General features: G+C 38.6%; 1 protein-coding gene across 3 annotated transcripts in view; it reads left to right on the top strand.

Annotated features, from left to right (window-relative positions):
- The window catches only part of UBE2J1 (ubiquitin-conjugating enzyme E2, J1), a 25249-nt gene extending 17641 nt beyond the window's left edge, over window positions 1-7608 (top strand). For all 3 annotated transcript variants that reach the window (XM_011941921.1, XM_011941922.1, XM_011941924.1), the window contains 2 exons: window positions 860-979; window positions 4768-7608. In XM_011941921.1, coding sequence (XP_011797311.1) covers window positions 860-979; window positions 4768-5046 — 399 coding nt within the window. In that variant the 3' untranslated portion in view covers window positions 5047-7608. The remainder of the gene's footprint in view (window positions 1-859; window positions 980-4767) is intronic.
- Window positions 7609-14708: the final 7100 nt, after the last annotated feature.

Genomic DNA, 14708 nt, shown 5'->3' with positions numbered 1-14708 from the left:
CCCAGGAGGTGGAGGTTGCAGTGAGCCAAGATGGTGCCACTGCACTCCCACCTGGTGACAGAGCGAGACTCTGTCTCAAAAAAATATAAATACATACATACATATATAAAGTATTAAGTATTTAATCCTCCTGGAATTTAATCAGCTTCACAGACAGAAAAGTCAACCTGCATTAAGCAGCATGCCCTCTCCTCCTCCCTGTCCACTTCTCTATGGACTGTCTGTCTTTCCAGGTCCAGTTCCCTTCTCTTTTATTGTAGTGCCTGGAGGAGGAATAGCTCAGAGCATGTTTACTTTCTTCCTTCTGAGGATTCCTATTACACTTAAAATTGCTTCTGAAAAATCTCAGGACCAAATGTGTTTTGTACATGAGAATTTTTCAGACTTAAGATCTTACTATACCATATATTAACTAACCTGCCGTGTGATCTGGGGCAGCACCTCATAATCAAATCCATTAGGATTTCCTCAGCAAATCTGAAAATATTACATTAATGTGGTATTAATGTTTACACTAATGTGGGATAAAGACTATTCATAGCTTCACATCAGCTCATATCAGGCTTTGCCTAAAATTTACCAAGAAAACCTTGAGTTTTGAGAGCTTTTTAGCATTGTGGACTGTGAACCATGGGTGTTAGTTTTGTCCCTTATCAAGTAACAGCTTCTTGAGAACAGGTGTTGTTTATGCTTCTTCCTATGATACTTAGTACAGTGTTGGACACAAGAGTGCTCGGTGCTTAACTGCCTGATAATAGATGTTCAACTAGCAATTAAATCCAACAGAGGGGATTTAGCAGGTTGTAGATTGTGTATGTTTCCTGTTGTAACATTGCTCTTGGGCCTGTCTTGTTTATAGGCAGAAGTCAATTCATCTGGAAAGACTATTTCTGAGTCAGACTTAAACCACTCTTTCTCACTAACTGATTTACAAGATGATATACCTACAACATTCCAGGGTGCTACGGCCAGTACATCGGTATGGCTCTTATCTTTCAATATATATGTATGTCCCTATCATGATCATTGTTTGCAGTAGGAGGAGAAGATCCTAGGATGATCAAATATCTGAAAAATTTGGTTCTCTTAACAACTGGATTCTAACTCATCAGTCCCTCTAATGAATTATATTATGTTGAGCAAGTTGTTCATGCTTTGTGGCCTCCGTTTTCTTTTTTTGTTAAATGGGGCTGGATTAAATAATTTTTGTCTTGTCCCTCCAGAATTCTATGATGGTCTGAAAAGTTAATTTTAATATAGTGTTAGACTCTGAATAAAACAAAATATCCATATGTTAGCCACTTTCTAAATAGACACTATTTTTGGCAGGATTGTTCAGCTGCATTAAGGTACTGACTTAATAAAGTCCTAGAGCCAAAAATTTGCTTTAGACTTGCTCTGTCCAACACAGTAGCCACCAGCCACATGCAGCTATGTTTAAATTTAAATTAATCAAAATCAAGTAAAATTTAAAATTCAGTTCCTCAGTCACACTAACCACATTTCAAGTGCTCCATAGCCACATGTGGCTAATGGGTACCACATTGGACAGTGTAGACATAAAATTATTATCATCACAAAATTCTGTGGGACAGTGCTACCTCGTATATAGTAAGTGTCCAGTAAATAATTGTTGAATAAAAGAATGAATGCTATGGGTGTTGTTAGTTGTGCCTGTTGTTTAAGAAATTGGTTGGCCTAGGTGATCAGAGAGTGACTTTAAAAAATATGACCAGATTGGTGCCAAAGAATTAGGATTATGGGAAAAAAATGATTTTCCTTCCTATATTTAAAAGATGAACTGTCTTTTGAAGTATTTTTGGTAACAGATTGTTTGGTTAAGTAGTCACATCTTTTTTGTTGTTGTTTATCCAGTTTATTGAAGACTTTAAAGGGTGAGGAAAAATTGAAATAGAAGTTGCTTTACCCAGCAAATAGTATTTGCTTTACCCAGCAAATAACTTACATAAAGTGGGACTGAATAGTCTTGAGTGAGTCTCTCCTGTTCAGAGAATAAGCTGGGCAGAGAAAAGTTGGTTGAAGAAGAACAGGGTAGTAGTCTAGGGGGACTGAAGATAGAGGTCCGAGAAAAAAGTGTGTCGGGATGAGTTTAAATCATTTTTATGTAATCTCAGTGTAATTTTATGAATCGCAGGGGAAAATAATGAATTAATTTTAAAGTCAATATGTTTTAGTTCAAAATATTTAAAAAGCTTTGTAATTACTTTTTATTGCATAGTTTTTTTTTTTTAATAGAAGCATTCTATTACAAAAAGGAAGGTGGTAATCTTTTTTCACCTTTTAGGATAGCCTCCTAATGTTTGTGATGTATTTAAATCTTTTGTGTATTTTTTTTTTTTTTTGAGACGGAGTCTCGCTGTCACCCAGGCTGGAGTACAGTGGCCCGATCTCAGCTCACTGCAAGCTCCGCCTCCCGGGGTCACGCCGTTCTCCTGCCTCAGCCTCCCGAGTAGCTGGGACTACAGGCGCCGGCCACCTCGCCCGGCTAGCTTTTTGTTTTTTTTTTTTTTAGTAGAGACGGGGTTTCACCGTGTTAGCCAGGATGGTCTTGATCTCCTGACCTCGTGATCCGCCCGCCTCGGCCTCCCAAAGTGCTGGGATTACAGGCTTGAGCCACCGCGCCCGGCCCTTTTGTGTATTTTCAATCTATGTTAAATTCCCTTGTTACATATTCCAGTTATACTTATTCCAGTTGTAATTTACTTTGTAATTATTTATTGTCTATCTCTCTTCCCAGAATGTAAGTTCCGTGAAGATCAGGGTCTCTCTCAACTTCTCCACTGTATCCCCAGTGCCTGGCTTAGTGCCTTCTATATAGTAGATTGTCAGTGTTTATTTGTTGATTGAATGAATGAATCTTAGGATTGGTACTTTTAAAATATGCTAGGAATACAATTAAATAAATCAAGAAGTTTAAGTAAATTAGAGTGTACAAATAATGATGTTATTATAGTAGTATTTCTCATTTTGATTTAATACATAAAACTTAGAATTCTTGTTCATAGACATAGGTCGTTAATTGAGACCATTTTTGGTTAAAATACCAACAAGCAATAAATTGTCTACAATTGCAAGTTAAGTTTTTAATTATATTTACATATAAACTCTCTCAGAGTATGATTATATAATTTGACCACTATGAAAGTAACTGAAACCTGGTTTGGCTAAGGGTGGTTATTTTACATTAAGTGTAATATAAATTAATTGAGATGTTATACATCAAATCCCAAATAAGCTATGATTTTTTTTTTTTTTTTTGTTAGCCTTGAGGAGAGGCAAGAGATTGCCAAAACTCTAAATACAGCAGATAATATCAGGCCATCTGTTGCTTTTTGATGCAGATATTTTAGCATCAAAAAGCAATGGGAAATGTAGAAATGGGAAAAACACTGGTGGCAGTTTTGTTTTTGCAGTCTGTCAGGTTTTTTCCTTTTCCCAGGGCAGGGATCGAGGTTCTGAATAAGCCATTTCTTTTTATATTAAAAAGCAAAACTCCCTCACACATGCTGGTTATTCTAGGTTATTATAGAAAAATGTGTATATATAAATATATATATATCACTAGGGACAACTAAGAATGTGATTTTTTTTTTTTTTTTTAAGAGAGAGTCTTGCTCTGTTGCTTAGGCTGGAGTGCAGGCATGTGATCATAGCTCACTGAAGCCTCAACCTCCTGAGCTCAAGTGATCCTCTTGCCTCAGCCTCCCAAGTAACTAGGACCACAGGTGGGCATGACCACACCTGGCTAAGTTTTAAAATTTTTCTGTAGAGATAGTGTCTCACTATGTTGACTAGACTGGTCTCAAATGCCTGAGCTCAAGCAGTCCTCCTGCCTCAACCTCCCAAAGTGCTGTATGATTGTTTTAAATAGGAAAAAATTTAGAATTTTATAATATCAAGGCACTTGATTTTTAGTCAGTGATATACCATCCAAAAGGCATCTGAGGTTGGGCAAATTGGTTCACGCCTATAATCCCAGCACTTTGGGAGGCCAAGGCAGGAGGATCGCTTGATCCCAGGAGTTCAAGACCAGCCTGGGCAATGTAACAAGATCCCATCTCTTAAAAAAAAATGATTAAAAAAATAGAGACAAAAGGCGTCTGACATTTTTAATTAAATTAAAACATTATATGTATATAAATATTTTCATTAAGTGTATGTGTTAAAATATCATCTACAGTCAATGTTTTAAGGGATTGTTTTTCTAAATATATTAATAAAACTATTAAAAGGTCAGGGCCGGGCGTGGTGGCTCAAGCCTGTAATCCCAGCACTTTGGGAGGCCGAGACGGGTGGATCACGAGGTCAGGAGATCGAGACCATCCTGGCTAACACGGTGAAACCCCGTCTCTACTAAAAATACAAAAAAACTAGCCGGGCGAGGTGGCGGGCGCCTGTAGTCCCAGCTACTCCGGAGGCTGAGGCAGGAGAATGGCCTAAACCCGGGAGGCGGAGCTTGCAGTGAGCTGAGATCCGGCCACTGCACTCCAGTCCGGGCAACAGAGCGAGACTCCGCCTCAAAAAAATAAAAAATAAAAGGTCAAAAAGCTGTCCTAAGTTATGACTTTTGTTTGAACCTAAATGTAGATGCCCCCCAAGGGATATATTATTAGTAACAATCATTCTTGGCAGTGTTGCCCTTAGTCATATGTTGTCCTCTGAGATTCTGTGTATTCTTGGATAGATAGCAAGTATATTTACAAACTTATTTGCCAGTTTCAAACAAAGTTTCTTAAAATTTCCTAGTATGGAATCCAGAATTCCTCGACAGCATCCTTTCATCAACCTACCCAACCTGTAGCTAAGAATACCTCCATGAGCCCTCGACAGCGCCGGGCCCAGCAGCAGAGTCAGAGAAGGTCTTCTACTTCACCAGATGGAATCCAAGGCCGCCAGCCAAGAGACACCCACACTGATCATGGCGGATCAGCTGTACTGATTGTCATCCTGACTTTGGCATTGGCAGCTCTTATATTCCGACGAATATATCTGGCCAATGAATACATATTTGACTTTGAGTTATAATATTGTTTTGTGACTTAAGAGCTGTGACTCAACTGCTTCATTAAACATTCTGCATTGGGTATAATCTAAGAATTGTTTACAAAAAAGTTATTTTGTATTTACCCTTCATTCCTTTTTTGATCCTTATAAGTTTAGTATAAATATATCTAGACATTCATACTATGTCTAGCAGTTATGTCCTGCTTAAAGGGACCGGAAGTCAAAGTTCCTTGTCTCACTATTTCATCTGCTTTGCAGGGAAATAACTTGTTTTTTCTCATGCTTCACCTTCTTTTTATGTACATTTGTAATACTTTCCTATATAGCTCTTTGAAATTTTTGGATAAAAGATGATGTTTTAAGTTCCAGTGAGTATTACTAGTTACTCAATACTACTTATTGAGTACACTGTTTCTACGTATGTAGAATGTATAGGGATAGAAGAGTTGAAAAGGGAAAGCAAAACTCCTCAAATAGCTTCCTTAAAATGTCATTTATAGGAGATGTTTATAGGGATTGCTCATTGTGTGACTTTATTTGTGTCCTAAACATTCTTCAGTGAAAATAAGTTTATTTTAGTCAAACATTTATGAGGAAATGAGATCACATCTTTGTCACTGGATGCTACTTGAAGAGGGAGTACTTTGTAACCACTTTGATATGCTGTTATCATTACTGCCCCCTGCCCCTGCTGCCATACCCACACAAGTTTAAAAAGAAATAAAACAGTCTTCCATAGATTTTTGTTTAAGGAAGAAAGGGCCCAAGCCAGGAGATGCTTGGTTTTCTTCCAGAAGTTAAATGGGGGGATCTTAAGATTTGAATGTTTGCTCTGCTTTGAAATGTATGTCTTTTGGGATGTATTATATGCCTAGCTTTATAATCAGTATAAATTTTAATTATTCCAGGAATATGCATCATATTGAAATATTTCATGTACTGTTTTAATAGAAAACCTCAGGGCCCAAGTAACAGTGACAGAAATTAGAAAAACCTTTACTTAGAATTGTCCACCTAGTCAGAGCCCAGGAAGGAATTTTCAGTGGAAAAATCAATATATAACTTAGTTCTAGCTAGCTCCACAAGTAGATAATAATATCATCACAATGGCTGGTGAGACCATAGAATCACAGAAAAACATTGCCTTCAGCATGTTCAGTTCGCAGCACTGAGGGCACTCTTGAGGGTGTTGTTAATGAAGACTTAATTTTTAAATACAGGTAGTTTCAAGCTTTCAAATAGGTTATGCTCCAAAAGTGTTATTTGTAAGTTAATTTTTTTACAAGTCAGACAATGTTGGAAATGGTATTTAGGTTCTAGATCAGTCCACGAAAGTTAGCCCATATATATATCTTGAATAGTATAGGGGAGGGTATTCATAAAGTCCTTACGTGGTTTTAACTAAGTGAAATTATGGACAAGAGAAATAATTTGAAAAATCATTTTAAAGACAAATTTAATTTTTACTCCTGTTTATGGAACGTTCATTCTATTAACTGTCAGACACAATTTCTGTTTTCATCTGAGACAACTTTCCTTTATTTCTACATCTAAACTAAGAACATATTGTACACTATTACATAATACAGAATTGTCTTAAACTTTAATAAATTTTCATTTTAAAAGTGTTTACATATTATTTTTTATATCTGTAGCTGAATTTGTTAAAGTCTAAAAAGCTCAAGGACTTTATGAAGATCTCATTATATGAGGAAAATCATAGGTTACCATTTTATAACTTTATTGCTGTAAGAAAATACATTCTAAAGTCTTGATTTGAAACATATTAGAAACCTTGGTTCATTATGCTCAGTGGTCTCCTAGCAAGAAGTCACCGACCCAGCTGGGAAAACCAGGTAGCGTCATAGGAGAAGAAAGAAATCCCCACCACCTCAACCTCTGCTGAGATTGTGTGCTAGGAACAGTCTTCCCTCCATTTCCCCTCAGTCAAACTTGAGCCAGCCTCTGGATCAATGTGATCTTGTTGCACATTTCCATGGGATGTACCTACACTTGAAGCCAATCCTGCTGCATTCACTGCTAAGTTAAGAAAAAAGCCAAGAAGATTTTGCATTGTGCAGATCCTTTGCTATCTGACTTGCATCTCTTCCCTCACCTGTCAGCTAGTCACCTGCTTGTTTGTGTTGGGATATTTTTTTAGCACCTGAAGCACCATCTGAAAGGGGCACCATTTTCTTCTTCCCTTTTCCTCACATATGCTACCTAAAAACTCTTAAGTTGTCAATCTGACCCCCAGCATGAGGTTAATGAGCAAAATTGGTCTTTGGGGCCCTTTTTGTCCAAGCCCCACTGAAAGGCCTCTTCATAAAACTATTATCTTTAAAGTCCTACTTTAACTCCTTAATTCCAGCATACAGCTAAAACTGGATGTATATTCTGGTAAGTAAAGGCTGAGGATTCCTCCTTACTTTAATCCTCAGATCTAGATAACTCATGACATTTTCTTTGACCAACATAGCACATGATGAGATATCAAGGTAATTAAAATAGCATGCTTGAAAAAAAAAATACGTAATCTGTTTCACCTGTAACTGTTTAAGCCAATGAACTTTTCAAAATTTATATAATACGGGACTTTTATGTAGCACTTTATGTTTTCATGCTGCTTATTGTTTTATTCTACTGAAATAAATGAATTTCAAGATTCTCAACTTTAATTTCAAAAATTGTTTACTGTTTTGACTATGGGAATACAAAATTTCCTATTTCAGGAGAATAAGAACTCCTTTTGTCATTTTTGGCTATGAATAAACTTTGGTCTCTTGAGACCACCCATTTTTATAGATCAGAATCAGAAAACAAGTAAACCTCACGCATTTGAACTCATTCGAACAAAAACCTAGGCCAAAATACTGAAAAGCCTTGTGGGGAAAAGAAAGAAAGAAAGATCAGACTGTTACTGTGTCTATATAGAAAGAAGTAGACATAAGAGACTCCATTTTGTTCTGTATTTGAGATGCTGTTAATCTGTGACCCTACCCCCAGCCTTGTCCTTGCAAGAGACATGTGCTGTGGTGACTCAAGGTTTAAAAGATTTGGGGCTGTGCAGGGTGTGCTTTGTTAAACAAGTGCCTGAAGGCAGCTTGCTGGTTAAAAGTCATCACCATTCTCTTAATCTCAAGTACCCAGGGACACGCACACTGCCAAAGGTCGCAGGGACCTCTGCCTAGGAAAGCTAGGTGTTGTCCAAGGTTTCTCCCCATGTGATAGTCTGAAATATGGCCTCGTGGGAAGGGAAAGACCTGATCGTCCCCCAGCCTGACATCCGTGAAGGGTCTGTGCTGAGGAGGACTAGTACAAGAGGAAAGAAGGCCTCTTGGCGGTTGTTGGCAGTTGAGATAGAGAAAAGCATCTGTCTCCTGCCTGTCCCTGGGCAATGGAACATCTCGGTATAAAACTTGATTGTATGTTCTGTCTACCGAGAAAGAAGAATACTGCCTTAGGGCGAAAGGCGGGACTTGCTAGCGCAATGCTGCTCTTTATGCACTAAAAAGGTTTATGGAGATGTTTACATATGCATATCAAGGCACAGCACTTAAACTTATTCATGTCACAGAGAACTTTATTCATATGTCTTACTGCTGACTTTCTCCCTATAATGATCCTATTATCCTGCCACTTCCTTTTCTTTAAGATGGTAAAGATAATTATCAATAAATACTAAGGGAACTCAGAGACGGGTGCCGGCGTGGGTCCTCTGTATGCTGAGTGCTAGTCCCCTGGGCCCACTTTTTCTTTTTCTATACTTTGTCTCTGTGTCTCATTTCTTTTCTCAAGTCTCTCGTTCCACCTAATGAGAAACGCCCACAGGTGTGGAGGGGCAGGCCACCCCTTCAACGCCTCTGTGTTTTTCTTTAATTGAAAGTATATGTAAGGTTAATGCATTTAGTGAACTTGACTAACAAAGACTAATGTGCACATTAACAGATGTACTTCTTAAGGTTTTATGGGAGGCTGTGCATTGCTCAAAACTGTTGGGAACACCTTTTGAACAGTTGCCTTCAGAACTAGCTTGAGCTGCTCAATAAAACCAGTGACTTTACTCATACCCTGTTTTTGACCAAAGGTTGTATTCTTTACGTCATCCAGTCTTGTCTCTCATCCATTCTACCTCCTGGAATATTTCTCTCACATCTCTCCACTTCCCAAACTAGGCACTACCCTATTTAGCTATTAACTCCTCCAAATTGGTGCAGTAACCTCCTAACAGGTCTCTAGTCTCACCCCATTCCTTACATTGCAGCCAGAGTTTTCAATATACAGACCTGAGCCTTATCTCCTGTTGCTCTTATATAGGGCCAAACCTTAACATAAAGCACAAGGCTGTATGTGACTAGAGTCCCATGTAGGTTTCTGGCATAATCAGACCTCAGCAAACGCCTCTGGGGCCTTCCCACAGCTCTGACTTTGATGCACTGGGGCTATACCCTGCCCTGAGAAAAATGAGCAAATAAAGTTGTACCATCCACTACTTCACACCATATAAGAAAATTAACTCAAAATGGATTGAAGGCTTAAATGTAAGAGTTAAAACTATAAAGTTCTTGGAAACTTAGTAAACGTGACAATGGGATATGCAGTGGTTTCTTAAATATGATATCAAAAGCACAAGCAGGTCTGGCATGGTGGCTCATGCCTAAGAATCTCAGCATTTTGGGAGGTGGAGGATCACTTGAGGCTGGGAGTTTGAAATGAGCCTGAGCAACATAGCAAGACCCTGTGTCTACAAAAAATTTTTTTTTAAAAATTAGCCTGTAGCCCTAGCTATGCAGGAGGTAGAGGTGGGAGGATTGCTTGAATCCAGGAGTTCAATGTCACAGTGGGCTATGATAGCACTACTGAACTCCAGCCTGGGCCACAGAGAAAGATCCTATCTCTCAAAACACACACATGCAACCAAAAAAAATTATATTTCATCAAAATAAAAAACTCTTGTGTCTCAACACCATTAAGAGGGTGAAAAAACACAGAATGGGAGAAAATATTTGCAGATCACATATCTAATAAGGGACTTGTATCTGAAAATCTAGATAATTACAATTCAGTAATAAAAAGGAAATAACCTGATTTTAAAACGGCAAATAATTTGAATAGACATTTCTACAAAGAAGATATCCAAATGCCCAATAAGCACCTGAAAGGAAGCTCAACATCCTTAGTCATTAGGGAAATGCACATCAAAACCACAGTGTTTCCAGTTTACACTCAGAAGGATGGTCAGAACAAAAAAGCCAGATAGCAAGTGTTGATGAGGATATGGAGACACTGAAACTCGCATATGTTGCTGGTGGGAAGGTAAAATGGTGCAGCCACTTTGAAAAACAATTTGGCAGTTCCTCAAAAAGTTAAACATAAAGTGACCATATGACCCAGCAATTTCACTGCCACATATAACATCCAAAAGGAATGAAAACACTTACACACAAACTTGTACACAAATATTCATAGCAGCATTATTTTTGATAGCCCAAAAGCAGAAACTCAAATGCCCAGCTGATGGATAAACTATACGTTATATCTATACAATGGAATATTATGGCCATAAAAAGGAATGAAATGATGATATATGCTTCATTGACGAACCCTGGCAACATTATGCTGAGTGAAATCAGTTACAAAAGGCTGCATATTATATCATTCCATTTACATAAAATGTCCAGAATTGACAAATCCATAGAGACAGAAACTAGTGTTGGTTGCCAGGGGCTGAAGGGAATGGGAAAGGGTAACAACTTCTAATGGGTATGAGTCTTCTTTTAGGGGAGCTGCATAACTGAATATTCCAATATTCCAAAAGCCACACATTAAAGGGGTGAGTTTATGGTACGTAAATGATATTTCAATAAAGTTGTGATTTCAGAAAAAAAATTATACCATCCAACAATGGTTTTCTCCTGACTGTAATTACAACAATTGAACTATTGATAAAACTACGGATAAAAGGGTTTTAAAGTAAAAAATTGGTGGGACTTATAGTTGTCTACATGCAAGTAAACAAATATTTATTGAAAACCAACATCTTATGCTGCCTTTACAAAAATTATAACTGAGAAAATTATGACAGTGAAAGAGATCTGACCTGACTCTATCTTGCTTCTGACCTCCCAGCTACCCTTGTTCATTCCTGGGCATAGGCTAAACTAACTTTGGGAGGAACTTAGTTTACAATTTAACTATGAAACAAAGACAGTAACGGCCCTTTTCCAAAACAAGCCCTCTATCCACCAAATTAATCTTTAAAAGCCACAATCCCTTAAGAGTTTTCCAGGAGACTGATTTGAGTAATAATAAAACTCCAGTCTTCCATACAGCCAGCTTTGCATGAATTAAACTCTTTATTGCAGTTCCCCTGTCTTGATAAATTGGCTCTGTCTGGAGAGTGCGCAAGGAGAACTTGGGTGATTACACATCCAGGCACAATCCTAGGGTTCCAGCCAGTCCTTTATAAGCTTATTCCAAATGGAAGTAAGGAAAAGAAAGATCCTTTGAACAGAATCTATGGAAAAGAACTTTAATAGGCCTCATGCCTCCCACTACTAAGTCTTCAGGAGGAGTAGGACTTTTAAACAAATTCCCTTGATAATTCTGAGGCACGGTCAGATTTGGGAACCACTGAATTAGTCCCTGTAATGAATTACTTCCACCCTCGAGTACCTACTTAACCCATTGTAATTTGACTTCCTGCCACATTTCACAAGTGAAACTGCAGTTACAGAAGCCAGGAATGATGTGTTGGTTGCCAGATCCAGTAACCTATTTTCTGCCTTCACCTTGCTTGACCTCTTCACAGCACTGCATGTTGACTACCCTTCTCTTTGAAGCTCCTTCTTTGATTTTCATAGTCAACTTCTTTTCTAGTTCTTTTGTAAGAAGAAAATAAAATTTTAGTACCTCCTAGATTTATTAAGCCACGGGGAAAAGTTAAGCCCTGGAAACTGACTCACAGTACATGGCTGTTTTTCCTCTCTGGTACATGACCATTATTTCCTGACCTTTCCGTTGAAATGTTATATGCTAACCAGACACATCATTCTTCATTCAAACCTAGGCTAAATGACATTGGAAATGGAGACTCTTGTGATTGTTACCTCTTTGCAATAGAATGTTAAGCAACCCTCTCAGAGCATAATCAATAGCGGCCAATCAAATCTTACAGGTGAGCTTTTGTATGGGAAACATAATTCTGTTCAGCACCACTATTTTTTTTTATTTTGTTTTGTTTTGATTTGTATAAACAATCCTCATTTTTTCCCACACTTGGTGCAATTGATCACCATTCTTGGGTGTAGCTCTGCTTCCCTGATGGCCACCCTCACACTTTGCACTTGAATGAACTCTAATTGGATCCTGAGGTTTTTCATTATTTTAGGTTGACATTTCTATGCTTTTGTTCTGGCTGCTCCATCCATCCTTTAAGAGTGAAGATTCTGGCCGGGCGCGGTGGCTCAAGCCTGTAATCCCAGCACTTTGGGAGGCCGAGATGGGCAGATCACAAGGTCAGGAGTTCGAGACCATCCTGGCTAACACGGTGAAACCCCGTCTCTACTGAAAAATACAAAAAGCTAGCCGGGCGAGGTGGCGGGCGCCTGTAGTCCCAGCTACTCGGGAGGCTGAGGCAGGAGAATGGCGTAAACCCGGGAGGCGGAGCTTGCAGTGAGCTGAGATCTGGCCACTGCACTCCAGCCTGGGTGACAGAGCGAGACTCCGTCTCAAAAAAAAAAAAAAAAGAGTGAAGATTCTCCAAGATTCTGTGTTTGAACTTTGACCTCTTCTATGTCCCTGAAGATTTCATCCTTTCCTATAGCTAAACTACCACCTGTGAAATAAAAATAAAATCATTTTCAGGTCTTAGTCATGAATTCTTTGCCTAGGCCAATGTCTATAAGAGTTTTTCTAATGCTACCTTCTAGAATTTTTATGGTTTCAGGTCTTATATTTAAGTCTTTGATCCATCTTAAGTTGATTTTTGTATAAGGTGAGAGATGAGGATCCAGTTTCATTCTTCCAGATGTGACTTGCCAGTTTTCCCAGCACCATCTATTAAATAGGGTGTCCATTCCCCAACTTGTTTTTGTTTGCTTTGTCAAAGACCAGTTGGCTGTATGTATGTGGCTTTATTTCTGTGTTCTCTATTTTGTTCCATTAGTCTACATGCCTAATTTTATGCCAGTACCATGCTTTTTGGTAACTTGTAGTATAACTTGAAGTCCGGTAATGTGATGCCTCCAGATTTGTTTCTTTTGCTTACGATTGCTTTGGATATTTGGGCTCTTTTTGGGTTTCATATGAATTTGAGGATATCTTTTTCTAATTCTGTGAAAAATGATGTTGGTATTTTGATGAGAATTGGATTGAATCTGTAGATTGCTTTGGCAGTCTGATCATTATTTTAGGTTGACATTTCTATGCTTTTGTTCTGGCTGCTCCATCCATCCTTTAAGAGTGAAGATTCTCCAAGATTCTGTGCAAAGACTTAAATATTGATTCTTCCAATCCATGAGCATGTGTTGTGTGCCATTTGTATCATCTATGATTTCTTGCAGCAGTGTTTTTTAGGTCTCCTTGTGGAGATCTTTCACCACCTTGGTTAAGTATATTCCTAGGTATTTTATTTTATTTTATTTTTTGCAGCTGTTGTAAAAAGGATTGAGTTCTTGATTTGATTTTCAGCTTGCTTGTTGTTGGTGTATAAAACTATATGTTCTCATTTCTAAGTGGAAGCTCAACTGTGAGTACCCAAAGGCATACAGAGTGATATAATGGACTTAGAAGAGACTTAGAAAGGGAAGGTTGGGAAGGGGACTCGGGATAAAAAACTACTCAGGTGACAGGTGCACCAAAATCTCAGAATCTATCACTATATAATTCATCCATGTAACAAAAAACCACTTGTATCCCCAAAGCTATTGAAATAAAATTAAAGAAAAATCCTAAGTGCCCAATTGAATGAACCCCTCCTGGCCAAGGTGACCCCAGAAAAACTTTAAAAACTACGTCTCCAGCCATGGGAAGGTCAGTCATGCCTCACTGAACCCCCTTCCTCGCTAACACTCGCCAGACTTTCCTAAGAGTTAAACAGAAACCAGTCTTAGAAAGACAAAGAACACAAGATACTCCTTTGCTGACTTTAGCCAATTGCCTAACGCTGCAGGGGAACTTCCCTCCCCTCTGCAGTTTCCACATGACAACTGATAAGGCATTCCTTCCTGATAAGTGACCACTAACTGCAGACTGGTTCTGCAGTTCTGTCCATGAAGGCTGCACACAAGGTACTTCTGTGTCTTCTGTTTCATGTTTTGAGGTATAGAGACTAATTTTGCTGCATTTTAATGTTAAGTCTCCACCCTAACATGAAAATGGGACATATGTGACATACATATTTGCTATTCACCTGTGATGTCCTCTCATAAATATTCATAGCTCCTCATATCCTGATAAATATGCATGCCTAGCCAATCCTCAAGTATAAAACTCCCATAACATGCTCCCTCCCTAGAAGTGCCTACTTTCTGTCTCAGCCTGAGGCTTTTTTTCCCAGCCTGCAGGTTACAACTCTCTATAAGAAATAAATCTCGGCCGGGCGCGGTGGCTCAAGCCTGTAATCCCAGCACTTTGGGAGGCCGAGACGGGCGGATCACGAGGTCAGGAGATCAAGACCATCC

This window comes from Colobus angolensis, unplaced genomic scaffold (assembly GCF_000951035.1).
Source record: "Colobus angolensis palliatus isolate OR3802 unplaced genomic scaffold, Cang.pa_1.0 Scaffold203, whole genome shotgun sequence".
Lineage (NCBI taxonomy): Eukaryota > Metazoa > Chordata > Mammalia > Primates > Cercopithecidae > Colobus > Colobus angolensis.
Note: the sequence above shows the minus strand (reverse complement) of the source record. Positions and strands in the feature narration are given on the sequence as shown.